The sequence below is a fragment of the Aphelocoma coerulescens genome (assembly GCF_041296385.1).
Source record: "Aphelocoma coerulescens isolate FSJ_1873_10779 chromosome W unlocalized genomic scaffold, UR_Acoe_1.0 ChrW_unloc_scaf_3, whole genome shotgun sequence".
Classification (NCBI taxonomy): domain Eukaryota; kingdom Metazoa; phylum Chordata; class Aves; order Passeriformes; family Corvidae; genus Aphelocoma; species Aphelocoma coerulescens.
Window position 1 is genome coordinate 555,670 of NW_027184082.1, and position 21,403 is coordinate 577,072.

General features: G+C 46.8%; 1 protein-coding gene across 1 annotated transcript in view; it reads right to left on the bottom strand.

The window, feature by feature from the left end:
• LOC138102849 (secretory carrier-associated membrane protein 1-like) overlaps positions 1 to 21,403 on the bottom strand; it is a 228,557-nt gene that overhangs the window by 203,113 nt on the left and 4,041 nt on the right. Inside the window, exon 2 of the mRNA XM_069000598.1 lies at positions 2,934 to 3,011. Coding sequence (XP_068856699.1) covers positions 2,934 to 3,011 — 78 coding nt within the window. The remainder of the gene's footprint in view (positions 1 to 2,933; positions 3,012 to 21,403) is intronic.

Genomic DNA, 21,403 nt, shown 5'->3' on the forward strand with positions numbered 1-21,403 from the left:
AGCAGCCTGTGCGGCTGCTTCCTTGACCTAATCCCCCACTCCGCCCCTTCCCTCTGCTCATTGGTTCCCCTCCCTGGTCCTGCCTTTGTACCGCCCCTGTGCCCTCAGATTACTGGCTCTATAACACTATGTAAGGCTGATCAAGAGCATGCTGTTTCTCATCACATCTGGCCTCCTCTGCGGAGGATGAAATAAACCTTGACCATGGAACTTTGCCATGCGGAGGGCCCTCCTTGGCTCCTTATCTCTGGTAATATTGAGCTATCTGGCTTGAGTGTGCGTGTGTGCGCCATCAGCGCTTAAACAGCAATGCACAGCAGAAAGGAGAAGCTTCCTAGCGGCTATACTGCCGCACCTGAGTGGTCTCTGCCCGAGATGCTTTTGGGGAAAACAGCAGTGACCTCCCTGTTGCCCTAACACAGCTCACTCATACAGGCAGCCAATGGTAGTATATTGTGGTTAATAATAGCCAATGAGTCAATTGTAGTAGTTTAGCAGCCAATGAATATGTAACACAAATGATAACATACAAAAGGTGTATAAAAGAGGCTGCTTTGTTTAATAAACGGCTTTTTGGCCCTTGAAAGAGGCACTATCTGTGTGTGTCGTGGCCACCCCAACAACGACATTGTTGGGAAACTCTTCTTGGATGGTCACCAACAGCAACAGGAGTGTTTAATCTTATGCTTCACCCAGTTGTGATTTTGCTGACTCTAACTTTGATATGTATATTTCTTATAATTATATTGTATATATAGGTTTGGTACATGATAAAACAAATAACACAACTTCAACAACCCAAAACATATAAATTAATGAATAACAAATAGCAGTGCTTCACTATCTACTTACCATAGATCTATCACTACACAAACCATCAATATACAATTTATAGCCCAGAGGCAAGACCATTCTGTGAAGGCAAGATGACTTGACTATAGTCATGGTGTGAAGTGTGACTGTTGGGAGGAAAGGGTTAAAAGTGGAAGAATGGCAAGGAGGATGGTGGATTCAATCAAGTGACCTTGCAGCTGGGAATGCCAAACCCTGGAGAATAATAGTGTGGGAAACCCCATATATTATGCCTACTGCTGTTCATCCTCTGTCTGCTTTGAGAAGTAGAATCTCTGTGTAGAGATAACATAGGTGTTTGAAGAGACTTGGAGGCACTCTCATGGACATGCTTGAGCTCCGTCTTCGGAGAGAGATCAAAGCACAGAGGAGATCACAGCATGGTGGTAAACTACATGTGCGCGGGCCCCTGATAAATGGGTGCAAACAGCAGCCCCGCCACCCACTAGCATGGACTGAGCCTAACAGTTGCCTGTGTTCCTGCTTGTGTGTCTCCTCCAGTTAGCGAGGGAATGAAATAAAATTACTCTGCATATGAGCTGTGTTTTTGTGGTTGTTCCAGCTGCCTGCCTGCATTAACTCACACACTGACAGCGTGCGTCATATGTCTATGTCAATCATCTTATTTTATGAATAGTGGACAGCCCATGGCCCATTGAGCTCTCCTGCATGGCAGCAGGCTGCACACCAGGATCTCCCCTTGACTTGAGTAGGGACACCTCTCAAGGTTACTGCTTGAGGTTGAAAGATTCCTTACCACAATAGATGCTTGGTGATTAATAGCATGCTAAACTTTGAAATCTTAGCTAAGTGATATAAAAGATTGATTGTACACATATCCTTTAGACATAAACTGTTGATCAAGTCTGAGACTAAAATTGGATTCAGCTGAACCTAGACTCCTCTCTGAGTAGTTTAGAAAGCAAAGGGGTCCTTTCTGAACCTTGTGACTCAATGGAAGGGTCTTCCCAACAGCTTTATCTGACTGTGTCCTCTATGCATTAAATAATCAAGTGTACCTTGCCATCAAATCTTGTCAAACCAGACACGTTTACCATTAAATCTCATTAACTCACTGTTTTATATAAATAAATAAAATCATTGTTGCTTCTCTCTTATGAGTGAAGTGCATCATTCCATTCACAACAAGGCAAAACTCAATTCTGTTTTGGCCCCCTTTCAGCAAGTCACCTTTCCTTAAAGGGCCAAAGCTCATTTAAGTCAACCTACGCACTGAATCCTCCAAATACTTTATGGGACTATCTATCCTTACACATCTTCCATTACCTCTAGCTAGCTCTTAACATAGACTATCTCAAATTGGAAGGGATCCATAAGGATCATGAAGTCCAACTCTCTGCTCCTCACAGGACTACCTAAAACTAAACCATATGACTTGAGGGCATTGTCCAGATGCTCCTTGAACTCTGGCAGGCTTGGTGCTGTGACCGCTTCCCTGGGGAGCCTGTTCCAGGGACCAACCATCCCCTCAGTGAAGAACCTTTTCCTAAGGCCCAATCTGAACTTCCCCTGATGCAGATGCATTCCATTTCCAGGCATCCTATCACTGGTCACCACCTCTTCCTTGCTGCCCGACCTTGAGGAAGTTGTAGACTGCAATGAGGTCATCTGCCTTCTCTTCTCCAAGCTGAACAAACCAAGTGATCTCAGCTGCTCCTCATAAGTCTTGCCCTCGAGACCTCTTACCATGTTGGTCGCCCTTTTCTGGATGCACTCTAATAGTTTGATGTCCTTCTTAATATTGAGGTGCCCCAAAATGCACACAGTAATCAAGGTGAGGCCACACTAGTGCATTGTAGAGGGGGATAATAATCTCCCTCGACCAGAGACAGAAATGCAGTGCTTGATGCACCCCAGGACACGTTTGTCCCTTTTGGTTGCCAGGGCACGTGGTTGACTCATAATACTCTTGCCATCAATCCAAACCCACAGATCTCTTTCCATGGGGCCTCTCTTACCCCAATTTGGATGTTTTACATCAGTCCCAAACACTTAAAACAATACTCTACAAATCTTACCTAAAAAGATAAATGGCATTATTAATAAATAAATGTGCTTACTGTTCTTGAATCAGAGAAAGGATTGTACTCATCTAGTCCTGGTGGAACATTTCTTGTCACTTGTGTAACAGAAGGATCCTAGAAGGGAAAAGAGTTCTGTAAATGTATGTATATAAGCAACAAGTCAACACATATTGTATAAAACTCTAAAAAAGTTTGTCTTCACTAAAAAAAGAAATCCATCTCTCTCTCTGAAACGACATCATCCTGAGCTTGTTAAATACCTTTATTCATAATCTGAATGAGGGGATTGAGTGTACCCTAAGTTTGCAGACAACACCAAGTTGGATACTGATCTGCTTGAGGGTAGGCAGGCTCTGGCAGAAGGATCTAGACAGGCTGGATCAATGGGCCCAGACCATTGTATGAGGTTCAACAAGGCCAAGTGCCAGGTCCTGCATTTGGGTCACAACAACCCCCTGCAGCGCTACAAGCTTAAGGAAGAGTGGCTGGACAGCTGCCCAGTGAAGAAGGACCTGGGCGTGCTGGTCAACAGCCAGCTGAACGTGAGCCAGTGTGTCCCCAGGTGGCCAAGAAAGCCAATGGCATCCTGGCTTGTATCAGAAATAGTGTGACCAGCAGGGCTAGAGAAGTGACTGCCCCCGTCCTCAATACTGGCAAGGCCACACCTCAAATACTGTGTCCAGTTCTGGGCCCCTCATGACAAGAAAGACATTGAGGTGCTGGAGTGTATCCAGAGAAGGGGCAAGGAAGCTGGTGAAGGGTCTGGAACGTAAGTCCTAGGAGGAGCAGCTGAGGGAGCTGGGGTTGTTTAACCTGGAGAAAAGGAGGCTCAGGGGAGACCTAATCACTCTACAACTATCTGAAAGGAGGCTGTGGCACAGTGGGGGTCAGCCTCTTCTCACAGGCAACTAGCAATAGGAGAAGGGGAAATGGCCTGAAGTTGTACCAGGGGAGCTTCAGGTTGGATATTAGGAGTAATTTCTTCACTAAAAGAATGTTTAAGCATTGGAACAGGCTCCCCAGGGAAGTGGTGGAGTCACCATCTGTTAAGGAATATTTTGAACCCTAGGTTCTGAGGTAGTTTATTACAGCTCGAGCTGGGTGCCTTCAGAGAGGGACCCTGAACTGATGCCTAAAGATGTTTAGCTTTTTTATATTTTTCATATATTTGTAGCTTTGTAGATTGCTAATGCATGGTTGTAGCTCCTAGTACTTTTCTTATGCTTTTTCCCTACATTTTGGAACAATAAGCTAATCTTCTAACACATTCCTAAAATACTGTTTAGTCTTATTTTGAAGAAGAGAACCAACTACAAGGGCGTTCTGTTTTCCAATTAGAATCTGGAAAGACATAACAAAGTGGAGCAAAGAAGCCCCTAGACTGATTCCAGTGGGGTAGTACCTGGGGAAATATTACCGAACCAACTAACCTTCTAATTGGACAATATATGATAGGTTTACTAATCAACTAACCTTATAAAAGTTGTAGAAATACTGTATCACATGTGTTTTTTGCCATATTGTGTACCTGAAGGCTTTCAAGTAAAGGTTTGCTTTTATATTATCATTCTATTGTTGTTTCGGAAGATTTGTTCTATTTCCGGGCAACAGAACAAAGAAATCCCTGGGCCTTTATGTCCTTACAGTCTGTGCACCCGATCTTCATGCGCTCTGCACACATCTCTTGGTCCAATAGCAATTTCAGGTCTGGAGTCTTCTAACATCTTATTGGATTCTTTCTCCAAGTCCCTGTGGGCAGGCCATTAACTACTCTTATCTTCCAGCTTGGAACAGCCTTGAGGCCTTCCAGGGTCTCAACCCTTATCTGAAGACATCCAGTCTTTCTGTTTCCTCCCCTGCTTAGCCATTCATGCTGACAGAGTTCATTTAGAGTTCACCTATGGTAACTTTTGAGTAGAGCATGCTCATGCTAAGCTGTAAGCAAGTAACAATTACACTTAAACCGACACAATTCAGTTCTAATATTATATAAGTAAACTTATTTTAATCCCCAACCCCATCCCTGGAAGTGTTCAAAAAATGAGTAGATATGGCACTTCACAATTTGGTTTAGTGGGCATGGTGGTATTTGGTCTGTTGGGGTTTTATGAGCTCTCCTGGTTTGGTTTTTGTTTTCTGTTAAAGGAATTTTCCCCATATGTGTTGCTAGGGGGACAAATGGCTGGGTACTTAAGAAAACAAAAGGGGTGGCTATGGGGGTGGGGTGCATCTGGCTACTCTTTTGTTTCACCTGGGTGTGCGAGCAGTCAGTCCCTGGCACATGGAAAGAGAGAGAGGCTGTTTCGTCAGCTGCTTTTCCTTCTGCTGGAGAAGCCCCGGGATCCCAAGCCCACCTTTCCCTGCCCCGCTGGGAGCCGGGCTGTGGCCGCCCTGCCCTGCCGTTGCTTCGAGCCTTCGCTACATTGTAGCCCTGCTCACCCTGCCTGCCCAGACCTCCGGGAGGCTCCCCGTTTGCATACATCTTATCTGCCACCCGGGATTTGTACTCGTCCCTGCCGTTCCAGCCTGCCATTCCAGCCTGCTGTTCCTGAGGGTCCAGCCGAACACCGTGATCGGCTGCCCAGCGGTTTGTGAAGCCTTTGTTCCATGCCTCCCCGGGATCCCAGGCCACCAGTGCCACGTGCTCCCTGAGCTCGCTCCAGAGCGCCCCCTGCAGCCTCCAGGGAAACCATCGTACCTGCCCTGCTCACCAGGAGCTGCCAGCACCCCTGCCGGCTGTGACTGGAACTGCACCAGAGGGGAAAGGGCCTGACAGCCGAGAAGGCTGGCACTGGGTTTGTGATTGTTTGCTGTTACTGCCATAGTTGTTGTTGTTGTTTGTTTGACTTGATATACACATATAGATATATAATAGTAAAGAACTGTTATTCCTATTTCCCATATCTTTGCCTAAAAGCCCCTTGATTTCAAAATTATAATAACTCAGAGGGAAGGGGGGGTCGCATCCGCCATTCCAAGGGAGGCTCCGGCCTTCCTTAGCAGACACCTGTCTTTCAAACCAAGACAGATCCTGGCGCCCAACTGTGGGGCCTGAGGGCATTAAGAGAAAGGGGTGGAAAAGGAGTAACAGTTCCTGGGTAACTTAATTTTGTGTGCTGGATATAGGAACCTTGCTAGGCAGCACTATGTGGTCTAGTTTACCCTGCTTCAGGTGGCAGGTGGTCGTGGCTATATTCTTCCCCTTTGCAGCTCCTTACCTAAACATGGGTCCTCTGACTAAGGCTACCATTGCTGTTATCCAGTTTGCGCTATGGGTCAGGAAGGTGAGGAATTCATGGGCTTTTAACTTCCTCCAGAATGTGGGTACATGGATAAAGGGCTATCACACACTAAGTGCATGTTTTTGGGGCTATGTTAAAAATGGTACCTTCTGTGAGGAAATGACACCAGGGGAAGTTTTCTCCCAAGCCCTCAACCAGTTCTTTGGGCCTATCCCACCAATTTTCGAAGGGTTTAGATTTCCTCTGGGTACTAACCAACTGGTGCTGATAGGCCTCCTCTATTTAGCACTCAGGGATAAGTTGAGATTGGCTTGGATAACTACCCAGACACCGGTCCCAGAGACTAGAGATCCTACCCCAGAGCCTGATCCTGCCCCAGAACCTGACACAGCCCCAGACACTAGAGATCCTGCCCCACAGCCTGACCCTGCCCCACAGCCTGATACCACCCAACAGCCCACCTCAGAAATGGACTACCTGAACTGGGTGAGGGTACTGATGAAGGGGATGCAGGAGATGCACCAAGAGATATGCCAGGTGCTAAGGGAATATACCTCCTCAGCTAGTGAAAAACACTCTCCCTGCCCCAAAGAGGGTGAGTCTGATGGTGCAGCAGCAGAACCCACGGATGTTACAACCGTCCAGGTTTCAGCTGAACCACAAGAACAACCACAGCCAGCAGCAGTCGCCCCTGTGCAGAGGAGGAAGTATAAGACCAAATCAGTACGACCAGTTAATGATGATGGGGAACCAGGACCCTCACAACCAGCAGGAGAGCCAGAGCCAGAAATCATCACCGAGTCCCTGTCGAATGACAGTCTCCGTAATATGCGAAAAGACATTGTGCGGTGGGGGTGTGAACCTTATACAACCTGGCTGCTTCGGGTTTGGGACCTTATGGGCACAGGTGTGCAACTGGATAGTGGTGAGGCAAGATATCTAGGATCGTTGACCCAGGAGTGGACAAGGTATTTGTGAGGGAGCCAGGACCCCTTTCTCTCTGGGAGCGGCTCTTAACGAGTGTGAGAGAAAGGTTCATTCACAAAGAAAGAATGCAGGAGTACCATCATAGAATGCAGTGGAAGACACTTGAGGAAGGGATCCAGCAGCTAAGAGAGGTGGCAGTATTAGAGGTACTCTTTGGGAAGGATGGACAGCATGATAATGGCCTCGATAAGGTCAGGTGCACAGGACACATGATGTGGAACCTGGCAAAGCTAGAGCCACCGCAATACACCACCTTCATTGCAACAATTGATACTTACAATACCTGAGAAACAGTGGGCTCTGTCACCAACAAGCTCAGGAATTATCACAGTATGGTCAATGGTCCACTGAAAGCTCATGTCTCTGCTGTGGTCAAGGACCTCAAAGAAGAGATGAGGAAGGAAATGAGAGAGGAGATGAGGGAGGAGATGAGGAAGGTCAGTGTGGCACCAGTGAGAGTCACAGGCCCCCAAGTCAGAGCCTGTCGTCCCCCTGCTAGAGAGAGAGGGTACACCCCACGAGCTGAGCTGTGGTTTTTCTGTGCGAGCACGGGGAAGACATGAGAAGGTGGGATGGGAAACCCACTTCTGTCCTGGCAGCGCAGGTGCATGAACTCAAGGAGGGAAGCACTAACCGAGGGGGTTCCGCTAAGGTGAAAGTAGCCTCAGCCTCCCGTGACCGAGCTGCCAGGTATTACAAAAGGGAGGATGATATGTCAGATCCCCTTGAAGGTACCTTGAGCATGTACGCCCAGGGAAAGAATGATAACCAGGGCTAGAGGGGCCCTGCCTCTAGCAAGGAAGAGGCACGGGAGAACCGTGTTTTCTGGACGGTGTGGATTCGATGGCCTGGCACATCAGAGCCACAAAAATATGACACGTTGGTTGACACTGGGGCACAGTGTACTTTAATGCCATCAGGACATGTGGGGGCAGAACCTGTATCCATTGCTGGGGTGACTGGGGGATCACAGCAGCTGACCCTGTTGGAAGCTGAGGTGAGCCTGAGTGGGAAGGAGTGGCAAAAGCATCCGATTGTGACTAGCTCAGAGGCCCCATGTATTCTGGGCATAGACTTCCTCCAGAACGGCTATTACAAAGACCCGAAAGGACTCAGGTGGGCATTTGGAATAGCTGCTGTGGAGGCAGAGGGCATTAGGCAATTGAACACCCTGCCCGGACTATCAGAAAATCCTTCTGCAGTTGGGCTCCTGAAAGTGGAAGAGCAACGAGTGCCAATTGCCACCTCAACAGTGCACCGCCGGCAGTACCGAACAAATAGAGATGCTGTGATTCCCATCCACAAGATGATCTGTGAGCTGGAGGGCCAAGGGGTGGTCAGCAAGACCCACTCACCCTTCAACAGCCCCATTTGGCCTGTGCGCAAATCTGAAGGAGAATGGAGATTGACTGTGGACTATCGTGCCTTGAATGAAGTGACTCCACCATTGAGCGCTGCTGTGCCAGACATGTTGGAGCTCCAGTATGAGCTGGAGCCTAAAGCAGCGAAGTGGTACGCCACTATTGACATTGCTAATGCATTTTTCTCCATTCCTCTGGCAGCAGATCGCAGGTCTCAGTTTGCCTTCACCTGGAGGGGTGTGCAGTACACCTGGAACCGACTGCCCCAGGGGTGGAAGCACAGTCCCACCATCTTTCATGGACTGATCCAGACTGCATAGGAAGACGGTGAAGCTCCGGAACATCTGCAGTACATTGATGACATCATTGTGTGGGGGAACACCTCAACAGAAGTGTTGGAGAAAGGAGAGAAAGTTATCCGGATTCTCCTGGAAGCTGGTTTCGCCATCAAGAAGAGCAAAGTCAAGGGACCTGCCCGAGAGATCCAGTTCCTGGGAGTAAAGTTGCAAGATGGACAACGTCAGATTCCCATTGAGGTCATCAAGATGATCACAGCAATGTCTCCACTGACCAACAAGAAGGAAACACAAGCTTTCCTAGGCGCCATAGGTTTTTGGAGAATGCACATTCCCGAGTACAGCCAGATCATGAGCCCTCTTATTACCGCAGGCCTGGTTCCTACAGTATATCACCATGTCCCGCAGCCATAGGTAGGAGGAGGAGGAGAAGATCCAGCAGGGAGGAATTGTACAGCAAGATTGATTCATTTAATTATTTTACAAACTCTTTTATAGACTTTTTTCTTCATAGTCTAGTTGGACAAAGGGCCAGCCACCCCTTGGGGTGATTGGCTAAAATCCTAAAACATCCATTGTCAAAATATTTTTCTACTATACCATAAACGAGACTTTTCAAGGTTGCAGGTGTCTTGGTTGTTTACATTCCCTGCTACCTCTTCTGTGAGAGAGAAAAGTCTCTCATGGACTTAGAAAATAACAAGAAAATCCTTGCTAGCAGCATTTTTGTATCTACACCCTCTCTACCTGGTTACCTGAAAAAAGAATGATTTCCACTGGGGCCCTAAACAGCAACAAGCCTTCGCCCAGATCAAGCAGGAAATCGCTCACACCGTAGCCCTTGGCCCAGTCAGGACAGGACCAGAGGTGAAGAACATGCTCTACTCTACAGCCAGGAACAATTGTCTGTCCTGGAGCCTCTGGCAGAAGGTGCCTGGTGAGACTCGGGGCCGACCACTAGGATTCTGGAGCCGAAGCTACAGAGGGTCCGATGCCAACTACACTCCCACAGAGAAGGAAATCTTGGCAGCTTATGAAGGAGTCCAAGCTGCCTCAGAGGTAATCGGCACAGAGGCACAACTCCTCCTGGCACCCCAACTACTGGTGCTGGGGTGGATGTTCAAAGGAAAGGTTCCTTCCATGCATCACGCCACCAACGCTACTTGGAGCAAATGGATCGCCCTCATCACGCATCACGCCCGAATTGGAAACCCAAGTCGCCCTGGGATCTTGGAAATAATTAAGAACTGTCCGGAAGATTAGACTTTTGGGTTATCTTCTGAAGAAGAAAAGGAGCAGGTGACGTGCCAAAGAAGCCCCACCATATAACGAGCTAACAGAGAGTGAAAGACAATATTCCCTCTTCACTGATGGTTCCTGCTGAATTGTAGGCGCTAGCCAGAAATGGAATGCTGCTGTATGGAGCCCCACAGGACAAGTTGCACAGGCTACTGAAGGAGAAGGGGGATCGAGCCAATTTGTTGAACTCAAAGCCACCCAATTAGCTCTGGACGTAGCTGAAAGAGAGAAGTGGCCAAAGCTCTACCTCTACACTGATTCATGGATGGTAGCCAATGCTCTGTGGGGTTGGCTGGAAAGGTGGAATAAGGCAAACTGGCAGCGCAGAGGAAAACAAATCTGGGCTGCTGAGGAGTGGAAAGGCATTCCCACTCGGGTAGAGAAGCTAGCCGTGAAGGTCCGTCATGTAGACGCTCACGTCCCCAAGAGCCGGGCTAATGAAGAACACCAAAACAACAAGCAGGTAGATCAGGCTGCGAAAATAGAGGTGTCCCAGATAGACTTGGATTGGCAACATAAAGGAGAGTTGTTCCTAGCTCGATGGGCCCATGATGCCTCAGGCCATCAGGGCAGAGATGCCACCTATAAGTGGGCACGAGATCGAGGGGTGGATCTAACCATGGACAGTATCTCCCAGGTGATCCATGACTGTGAGACATGCGCTGCGATCAAGCAGGCCAAGCGGGTGAAGCCCCTGTGGTATGGTGGGCGGTGGTCCAAATACAAGTATGGGGAGGCCTGGCAGATTGATTACATCACACTGCCTCAAACCGGCTGTTATAAATAAAGTATGTAATTCGTGCTATTATATATAAAACTGGAATGTAATTAGACCCTACAGAGACCGAGTTTCAAAATCCCTGCACCAGCCTGGCTGAGAGAAAAATTTCACAACACTAAAAGTATTTCTTTCACAATAAGTGAGGATTCCACCTAGGTGGGTTTGGATCTTATCACCGGGACATTTGCACCATGACGACTTGATCACCACACTCTGATATCTACATCGCATCTGATAAGGATTCGGACATTCCGGGAACTAAGAATAACTATTCCAGGAACCAGAGATGGCCGATCCATCAGCAGAAATAGCCCACTCATCACCCAGGATGGACGATTCATCAGACCCAGGAAAGGCTTTGTGCAGCCCAACTCCAGGACAAGAAAACTTCATGAATATGAGAAGAATAGAATTAATTCAGACTCTACCCAAAAACTGTATAAGAAGGGACCAGCCAAAGCAGCATTCGTGAACTTGGGAGGTCTGGTGCAATAGAGATCAGATCTATGCGTGTTCACCCAGCTCCGATCCCGGGCTCGGTGCTGCTTTTCTCAATCGTGGCTTTTGAAACCGATATTTCGGTCACATAATAAATGTCATTTCTTTATAAATTTTGATTGGGCAATTTTGTTTATAATACCGCCAAGGCAAGCGCTATGTGTTCACAATGGTAGAAGCCACCACTGGATGGCTGGAGACCTACCCTGTGCCTCACGCTACTGCCCGGAACACCATCCTGGGCCTTGAAAAGCAAGTCCTTTGGAGGCATGGTACCCCTGAGAGAATCGAGTCTGACAATGGGACTCATTTCAAGAATGGCCTTATAAACACCTGGGCTAGAGAACATGGCACTGAGTGGGTGTACCACATCCCTTACCATGCACCTGCAGCTGGGAATGTTGAGCAGTGTAATGGATTGTTTAAAACCACCTTGAAGGCACTGGGTGGAGGGACTTGCAAAAACTGGGAGGTGCATTTAGCAAGAGTCACATGGTTAGTTAACACCCGAGGCTCCACCAGCTGAGTAGGCCCTGCCCATTCCGAACCCCTACAAACAACAGACAGAGATAAGGTTCCAGTGGTACACATGAGAGGTATGCTTGGAAAAACTGTCTGGGTTAAGTCTGCCGCTAGCAAAGACAAACCCATCCATGGGGTTGTCTTCGCTCAGGGACCAGTTTGCACCTGGTGGGTGATGCAAAAGGATGGAGACACCTGATGCATACCTCAAGAGGACCTGGTTTTAGGGTGAACTACCCATGGCTCTGTACTTGTATCAGTATCAGCATGTATATATGTATATAATTCGGGTGATGCATGTATTTATATGGTTAAAAGGGTTATGTTTCATGTAACATGTTAGTATGGGGAAAAATTCAGGGTGGATAATGTTGGGGTTTTAGGAGCTCTCCTGGGTTTTTTTTTTCTGTTAAAGGAATTTTCCCCATATGTGTTGCTAGGGGGACAAATGGCTGGGTACTTAAGAAAACAAAAGGGGTGGCTATGGGGGTGGGGTGCATCTGGCTACTCTTTTGTTTCACCTGGGTGTGTGAGCAGTCGGTCCCTGGCTCCCTGGCGCCTGGACAGAGAGAGAGTCTGTTTCATCAGCTGCTTTTCCTTCTGCCAGAGAAAACCCCAGGATCCCAAGCCCACCTTTCCCCGCCCCGCTGGGAGCCGGGCTGTGGCCACCCTGCCCTGCCGTTGCTTCAAGCCTTCGCTACGTTGTAGCCCTGCTCGCCCTGCCTGCCCAGACCTCCGGGAGGCTCCCCGTTTGCATACATCTTATCTGCCACCCGGGATTTGTACTCGTCCCTGCTGTTCCAGCCTGCCATTCCAGCCTGTCTTTCAAACCAAGACATGGTCAAAGGTTGTACTTGATGATATTCCAACCTTAATGATTCTATGATTCTTATAAAACTAGATTAACACAGTCTAGAAGAAACACCATGTCATACATTTGATTTATAAGGGAAAAATTCTCTCAACAGATAAGGGAAGAAAACTATCTTTCCACATTGACCATTGGACTCCACAACTGTACACCCAGAAAGCACAGCAAAAAAAAAGTTTTCTGTAAACTCTTGGTTTCCCTTCCCAGAAGTACCTCCAACACCTTCAGCAATAGGAAAAGCATTTCAGAAAAATGAAGCTGAGGAAACAGTGTCCCATAATGCCAAAAGCATCTCTGCTTCAGCTTCTATCTGAACTGGTAATATTAACAAAAAGATGTAATTTTTTTCCTCCAATGAGCTCGACAGTAAAAAAAAATGCTTAAGGTTTAGCTTGAGAAAACAACTTCAAAAATGAAATATTTTTTTATGCTAGAGACAAGCTGGCTTGATTCTGCAGAAGAGCCAAAGTGTTACAAAAAGGATAGGATATTGGATTTTAGAAGTAGTAAGGCTAAGGCTCTGCTAGGCTGTAAGGCCTCAGGTGTAGAAATAGTTCTCTGAGGAAACAGGAATGGAATGTACTGGGTGGGGAGGTTAGGAATAGTGAATTAGCTGGGCATGGTGAACCCGTTAGTGAATTAGCTGGGCACGGTGAACCTGTCTAAAAGTAAATTGTTCTGGGTTGATATATGTTGCATGTAAGGGGGATTTCAGTGGTAGGAGCTCGTTGAGCATTATCTAAGACTAGACAACCATAAAGATATATGGCTTAGGGTATGATTATCAATTGTTAATCCTTGTGATGTATGTTTTACTTTGAAGATTAAATCTTGTATGTGTGCCAATGTTTGAAACTGTATAAAGAGCTGAGTGAAACGATAGGCCTTTGGGAAGCCTGATTTGGGACACTAGTCCCCAGGTCCCCGGGCCCTGAATAAAGCACCGCATAAACTGACTCTCTGTTGGTTTGTGTTTGTGGTCGGTGGGCAACAGTTTTCTGGCGACCGCGGCAGGACTCCGGGGGTCGTAGGGGCGGTTCGCGGGGTGATCTGCTCCGTGCCGGCACCAGGTGATTTCTGGGGAGACATCAGCCCGTGCCCGACCCCGCGTCCGACGGACAACCGTGAGGTAAGCCCACAAGGTGCTTTATTCCTTTTAAACCGGTGGTGGTAGCCTGCCCGGTAAGACGAGTCTCTACTCGCAGGGTTGGGGCATTGGTTTGGATTATAAAGCCTAGGCGCTGGCCGTCAGACAGAGCGAAAGCTTTGCAGAGCCAGCCCTTGCTTCTCGCGGCGACGAGATAAGCAAGGAGGGAATTGGACATTGTGGTAATTAGTATTGGTATTAATCTGTGTGTTACTGTGTGTGTGTTATTGTGTGGTTGCATATCTCTGGAATGATGCCGTTGCGGGTGTTTCGGGCTTTGTCAAGTTCAGATAAGGATATTCCGGAGGAATCTCCCCTCGGGTGTTTGCTAAGTCATTGGAAGGAGGGTAAATTGGGACGGGAGCTGCGGAAAAGAGAATTGATTGATTATTGTAATAAGGTATGGCCTGAATATGAAACTGGGGGGATGCAGTGGCCGTGGAATGGCACTATTAATTCTGAAATTATAACCCCCATGATGCGGTACCTACGGGAAAATGAGAAGTGGGATGAGATACCCTATTTGGATTTGTTCTATCAGCTAATAGGAAAAAAGGATTGGCAGAGGAAATGTGGAATGATGGTGTTAGAAACGGAACCAGAAGAATGCGTGGGTTGTAAAGAGCGAAGGGTACGGTTCTCTGAGCCTGAGGAGGATGTGTCTTTGTTGGTATCACCATCCGACCCAATCAACCTCCCCCTCCCGGACTCAGATTCTTCGGAAGAGGAATCTGACTCCGAGGAAGGAGAGAGGGAACGATCCCGAACTCCCGAACCCAGGGAGAGAGGGAGGGAACAATCCCGAACTCCGCTCTCCCAGCGTACTCGCAGAGGGCGTCTGGACAGGGGAAAAAGCGCTTCTCGAGCACATCTAATGGCCCCATTGCGAGAAGCAGTTGGACCAACAGGGGATCGGGTCAGAGTGAAAGTTCCGTTTTCCCCCAATGATTTAATAATTTGGAAGCAATCTGCGGGAGCTTATAGAGAAAATCCTGAAAAGGTGGCTCGGGTGGTGAAAATGGTAATAAAGACACAGAATCCGGACTGGAATGACCTACAGGTGTTGCTAGATTCGATAATGGATTCTACGGAAAAGGAGATGGTATTTAAAGCTATGTCTAATCGGGCAAGGGACATGATTCAGTTGCAAGCACCAGCACTACAAGGAATAGGGAATGTGAATGAAATAGTACCAAGGGAAGATCCAGAATGGAACCCTAATTTGGCAGAAGAGTATCATAGGTTGCAGGTTTATCAGGAGCTGTTGGTGGAAGGAATTCAGAGGGGAATCCCAAAGACTTTAAATTGGTCTAAGTTGTATGCGGTAAGACAGGATAAGGCAGAGTCACCATCTGCGTTCTTGGAGAGGCTGAAAGAAATAGCACGGAGGTATACAGACTTAGACGTGGAATCGGAGGCAGGAAAACTACAAATGGCCTTGATATTTATGGGACAGTCACAGGAGGATATTAGGAGGAAGCTACAAAAGCTAGAAGGGAATGACACTCGGGACTTGGAGAAAATGCTTGAAGTAGCGTGGAAAGTGTATAATAATAGAGAGAAAGAGGCAGTGAAGAAGCAACAAGCAAGCATGTTGGCAGTGTTACAACAGGCAAGTCAGATGAATGTGAGAGGCCGGGGGAGGGGACGAGGCAGAGGAAACGGGGGCATGGGAAGAGGTGGTTTCGGAGGTTTTGTGAATCAGAATGTAGGGAACCAGATGATGCGTAGGGGTAGAGGTAAATTGGGGCCCAATCAGTGCGCCCGATGCTTTGCCGAAGGTCATTGGAAGAATGAGTGCCCCCTCAATTTGGGGATGGGGACACCGATGAGTAACTTTCCAGGAAGGAATCCCATGAATCAGGGAATGAATGCGAATGATGGGTTAAACCCTTTCGCGCCAGGACCACAAGGTGTCGCTCAAGCCTTTATGATGGGGAACTATCAAAATCAGAGCTGACTAGATAAAGATCTAAAAGTGGTCCTGGAAGTTGACGGGGGGCCCAGGGAATTTAGGGTAGATACAGGAGCCACTTTCTCTGCAATCAATGAACAAATAGGACCGTTAAGTGATTCAGTTGTGAAAGTAGTAGGGGTGTCAGGGGAGGTGGTGGAGAGGTCATTCTTGCGGCCACTGGAAATCAAATTTGGAAACAAAGAATTAGATCACCAGTTTTTATATATGCCAAGCAGCCCGGAATGCTTGTTGGGGCGAGACTTATTATCGGCACTGGATGCAAAAATCATATTCGAGAAAGGGCGTGCTAAACTAGAAATCCCGGAGGGGAATCTGGCAAAACTTTTTGTGATTAAAGAGACAAAGACAGAGGAGATACCCCAGGAAATAGAGCAGGCAGTAGTCCCGTGGGTATGGGAAACAGGGACCCCGGGCAGATCCAGAGTAGCCGTTCCTGTAAAAATTGAATTAAAGGAAGGGGCACACCCGGTAAGAGTCCGACAGTACCCTATTAGTTTGGAAGCCAGGAAAGGAATTGCCCCAATGATCACGCAATTTATAGCATTAGGGATTTTACAAGAATGCGAATCGGAATTTAATACTCCAATCTTTCCGGTAAGGAAACCAAATGGGAAATACAGGTTGGTGCAGGACCTGAGAGCAGTAAATGCAATTGCTAAAGATATACACCCGGTGGTGGCCAATCCATATACATTGTTAACATCGATTTCTGAGAATTTTCAGTGGTTCACAGTGATTGATCTAAAAGACGCCTTCTTCTGCATCCCACTGGCCCCCGAGAGTCGATACATTTTCGCCTTTGAATGGGAAAGCCCAGACACTCGCCGCAAGCGACAGTTAACATGGACCAGGTTGCCACAAGGATTTAAGTGTTCACCCACCATTTTTGGAAACCAGCTAGCAAAGGAGTTAGAGGAATGGAAAACTACCAAGGTAAAAGAGTCTCCTTTTTCTTATGTTGTTTTACAATATGTGGATGACATACTCCTGGGAACAGAGGAGCGGGGACTGTGCTCAAAGTTGACAATTGAACTATTAAACATGTTGGGTCAGGCAGGATACCGAGTATCCAAGGAAAAAGCGCAGCTGGTGCGACAGAAGGTAATTTATCTGGGATGTGAAATATCACAAGGAGTCAGGAGAATAGGGGTGAATCGCATACAAGCCATCTGTGCAATCCCTGTACCACGAAATAATCAGGAATTAAGATCTTTCCTAGGAATGGTCGGCTGGTGTCGCCTGTGGATTCCGAATTTCGGACTCATGGCCAAACCACTGTACAAAACAATCAAGGAACCCGAATTCAAGTGGGGTAAGACACAGCACAAGGCCTTCCAGGAATTAAAGCAAGCACTCAAAGAGGCCCCCGCCCTGGGTCTGCCTGACTTGACAAAAGACTTTCAATTGTATGTGCATGAAAGGCAGAGATTAGCTTTAGGAGTACTCACACAGCGATTGGGGTCATGGAAGAGGCCCGTGGGGTACTTCTCGAAACAGCTGGACATGGTGAGCGGAGGGTGGCCAGGGTGCTTGCGAGCAGTGGCTGCTACGGTAATCCTAATTCAGGAGGCACGGAAACTGACACTGGGAAAACACATCACGGTATATGTACCTCACATGGTCATAGCCGTCTTGGAACAAAAAGGGGGGCATTGGCTCTCCTCCAGCAGAATGATGCAGTACCAGGCTCAGTTGCGGGAACAAGATGATGTTGAATTAAAAATAACCAACCATCTCAATCCAGCAGAATTCCTCAGGTCCACCCAAGAGGAAGGAGAACTGGAGCATGACTGCGTGGAGGTGATCGAACAAGTGTATGCCAGCCGTGAAGATCTGAAAGATGTCCCGATGGCAGATCCCGATGTGGAGCTGTTCACGGACGGATCCAGTTTTATGGAGCATGGAACCAGGTATGCAGGGTATGCTGTGGTGACACTCCAAGAAATAGTGGAAGCTAAAGCACTGCCCCCGGAAACTTCAGCGCAAAAAGCAGAAGTATGGGCGTTGGTAAGGGCATTGGTCCTTAGTAGAGACAGGAAAGTGAACATTTGGACTGATTCAAAGTATGCATTTGGTGTGGTTCACATCCATGGGGCTTTGTGGAAAGAAAGAGGACTTTTGACCTCTCAAGGCTCACAGATCAAACATAAGGAAGTAATAATTCAGTTGTTGGAAGCTGTACACTTACCTAAAGCAGTAGCGATCATGCATGTCCGAGGTCATCAAGCAGACTCCGGGAAAGAATTTCAGGGGAATCGGATGGCAGATGAAGCTGCAAAAAGGGCAGCCAGATTGGTCTGGACTCAAATGGCTCTGATACCGACAAGAGAAAATCCCGCTGCACCTTATTTAGAAGAGAAACCGTGCTACTCTCCGGAGGATGAACGGTTGGCACAATTCACTGGAGCAAGAAGGAATGTTGTAGGATGGTATGTAACACCGGTCGGACAAGTTATACTGCCAGTAGGATTGATGAAAGTAGTCATGGAAACTGAACATAACAAACTCCACTGTGGTGCAGAAGCATTGGTAGAATATCTAAAGAAAATAGTACTCTCTAATTCGATGATAACAATGGCCAAAAGAATAAATGCCACCTGCCCGATTTGCATTAAAAATAACCCGTTGGTTAGAAGACAGGTCCAAATGGGGAAAATACGTGTAGGGCCACAACCAGGGGATTATTGGCAAATAGATTTTTCCGAGTTACCAAAATCTCAGGCATACAAGTACTTACTAGTTTATGTGTGCACCTTTTCGGGATGGCCCGAAGCTTTCCCTTGCAGGACGAACCAGGCCAAGGAGGTAGTGAAAACCCTTCTCAAGGAAATTATTCCAAGGTTTGGGGTTCCTTTAGGAATATCATCAGATAGAGGACCACATTTTACTGCAGGGATCGTGCAGGAAGTTTCTACTATTCTGGGAATTCAGTGGCACTTACACACCCCCTGGAGACCTCAATCTAGTGGTCAGGTGGAACGAATGAATCAAACTCTGAAAAATCAAATTAAAAAGATTTGTCAAGAAGCTAAAATACCGTGGCCCCAAGCATTACCTCTAGCCCTTCTGAGGATTAGGATTAAGCCACGAGAAAGGATAGGGGTAAGTCCGTATGAAATTTTGTACGGCAAACCATATCATGCTGTAACCTATCAAGGGGACCCACATGTAATTGGGGATCAGATGATTGTAAATTATGTTTTGTCTTTAAATAAGACCCTTGCAGCACTGAGATCCACGCTGGAGTGGAATCGACCGCTACCTCTGGACACTCCTGCTCACGATATTCACCCAGGAGATCAAGTTTACGTGAAGAACTGGTCGGTGGAGCCTCTGAAGGAAACATGGGACGGCCTCCATCAAGTGATAATGACAACTTACACCGCCGTCAAGGTCGACGGGATCAACAGCTGGATCCATTACACACGGGTCAAAAAGGTCCCCTCCCGATGGTCGGTGGAACCCCTATCTCCCACCAGAATGGTGTTCAAAGCCAAAAATTAATGCTGTCGTTGTTACTCTTGAGTAAAATAATAATTGTTGAAACCTTTGTTAAAATCACAATACCTGAATCAAGGGTGTGGGTACCGGAGAATTCAAATGTAAATCTTACATGTTTGTTTGTCGATGATCAGGGAGCTGGATGGGACAGAATCAAGGCACAATGGAAATGGATTACCAAGGATCAAATTCCAGATAAAGGAATAGAAACAGTCTGGGATGAGAAGCAGCAAAAAGGTAGGATTACCCTGCAGATATCCAATATAACAAAGGCCAGAACAGGAAAATACGCTTGTGTGGTTTGGATAAAAGGGAGTTATGATTATGGATTCGTAAATCTTGACATTTTAAATATCTCCCAAACAGAATCGGAAAATAAGGTCCAGATGAATCTCCCAAATGGGAAAGTAGATATGTGGGACGGACCTCCCCTCAGAATAAAATGTACTCATAGATTTAAGACAGGGTGTCAGAAACAGATTAGAATGAAATGGTGGAAATGGAATACGACACAGGGAATGTGGAATCCACAGGTACAAGGGACAAGTTGGTGGACGCTGGGAAATGAGAGCAGAGGATGGTTGAATATAACGAACTCAGAGATTGGTAGATCGGAGGGTAAATACCTTTGTGTTATCATTTGTGGTAATAGTGGAAGTTATGGGGTCAGGAAAGTAGAAGTGGTATTACAACAGGAGCGAGGAATCAAGCCTGAACAGGAAATATATAACGCAAAGGAAGGGCAGGATTTGGTTTTAAGATGTAGGATACCAACCGAAAGCTACACTGAGTATGAATGGTGGTTTGGAGGACAAAGCTTGGTGGCTCAAGGGAAATATCAAATTAGAAGAAAACCCCAAGAAATAGTGTTAGTAATTAAAGAAGTCCTAGAACAGCAAGATAATGGACAATACTGGTGTTGGGTTGCTCGAGATGATTGGTGGGCAGCCGGGATGATTAGTGTTTATGTTGAAAGAACAAGGGTGACTCGGCAGGTACCAGAGGATGAAATCCAAACCAAACCAGAGAATCTGATTGTGGGTTTAATTAGGGATTTTGGGCAAACACAAAATGTATCAGCAATCACTGCATGTCTGCCTTTGCCCCATGCGGCAGGAGATCCTATACCATGGGGAATTATACCAGCTCCAGACATGCCTGCATCTAATCGAACAGTTACCTTAAGTTGTACCAAGGAGACTAGGATCCGAACTAAATTGGTTAATCAGACAAATGTGATAAGGAGGAAAACCCCGAGGACCCGAGCAGATTGTTACAAGCTTCCGAATGCTGTATTTACCAGAATCGGAAGATTCCAGGGAGTAGGATGGTGTGAATACGATGAGAGGCAAACACGAGAAGTCCCGGCAACTGAACAATATTTTGAAATAACATGCCAGAATGTTACAAACACAACTACCATGGAACAATGGCAGACAATCTGGGGACCTAGTTTGTTGGAAACTTATAGTTATATAGGAACAGTTCAATGGTGTATTCATTGGAAGGGACGGAAAAATCAAACTTACTCAAAGACCTATCAAGGACAGGATAGTTGGAGGAAAGATGCACCTAGGATGACCGATTGGAATTGCACTGAGGTCTTCACTTGTGACAGCCCAAGTGAGTCTGTGAGTCTACTGCCGGTAAAGGTACTTTTGAGATTTGGCTGTGAATGTAGGGGATATAACCACACGATAAAAGACAAAAATACAGAAGGAGAGTTAAACTGTAAAACTACATCAATCCGAGCTCCAGGAAATTTAGTTTGGGTAATGGGTCATGGACATTGGACCACTCATATGCCGGTAGATGGTCCAACTACACAAATTACTTTAGGAGTTCCAACTCTTTGTCCTTTCTGGAAATCGACAAAATTGACGGCTTCAGAAATACAAATAAGACATAAGCGAGATATAAGTCAGGAAATTGGGGACATAGGGTTAGAAGAAGGGGAAGATTGGCATGAACCTTCTTCAGGAATTAAATTTGGGTGGGTATTAGAATCTCTCTTTGCACAAAT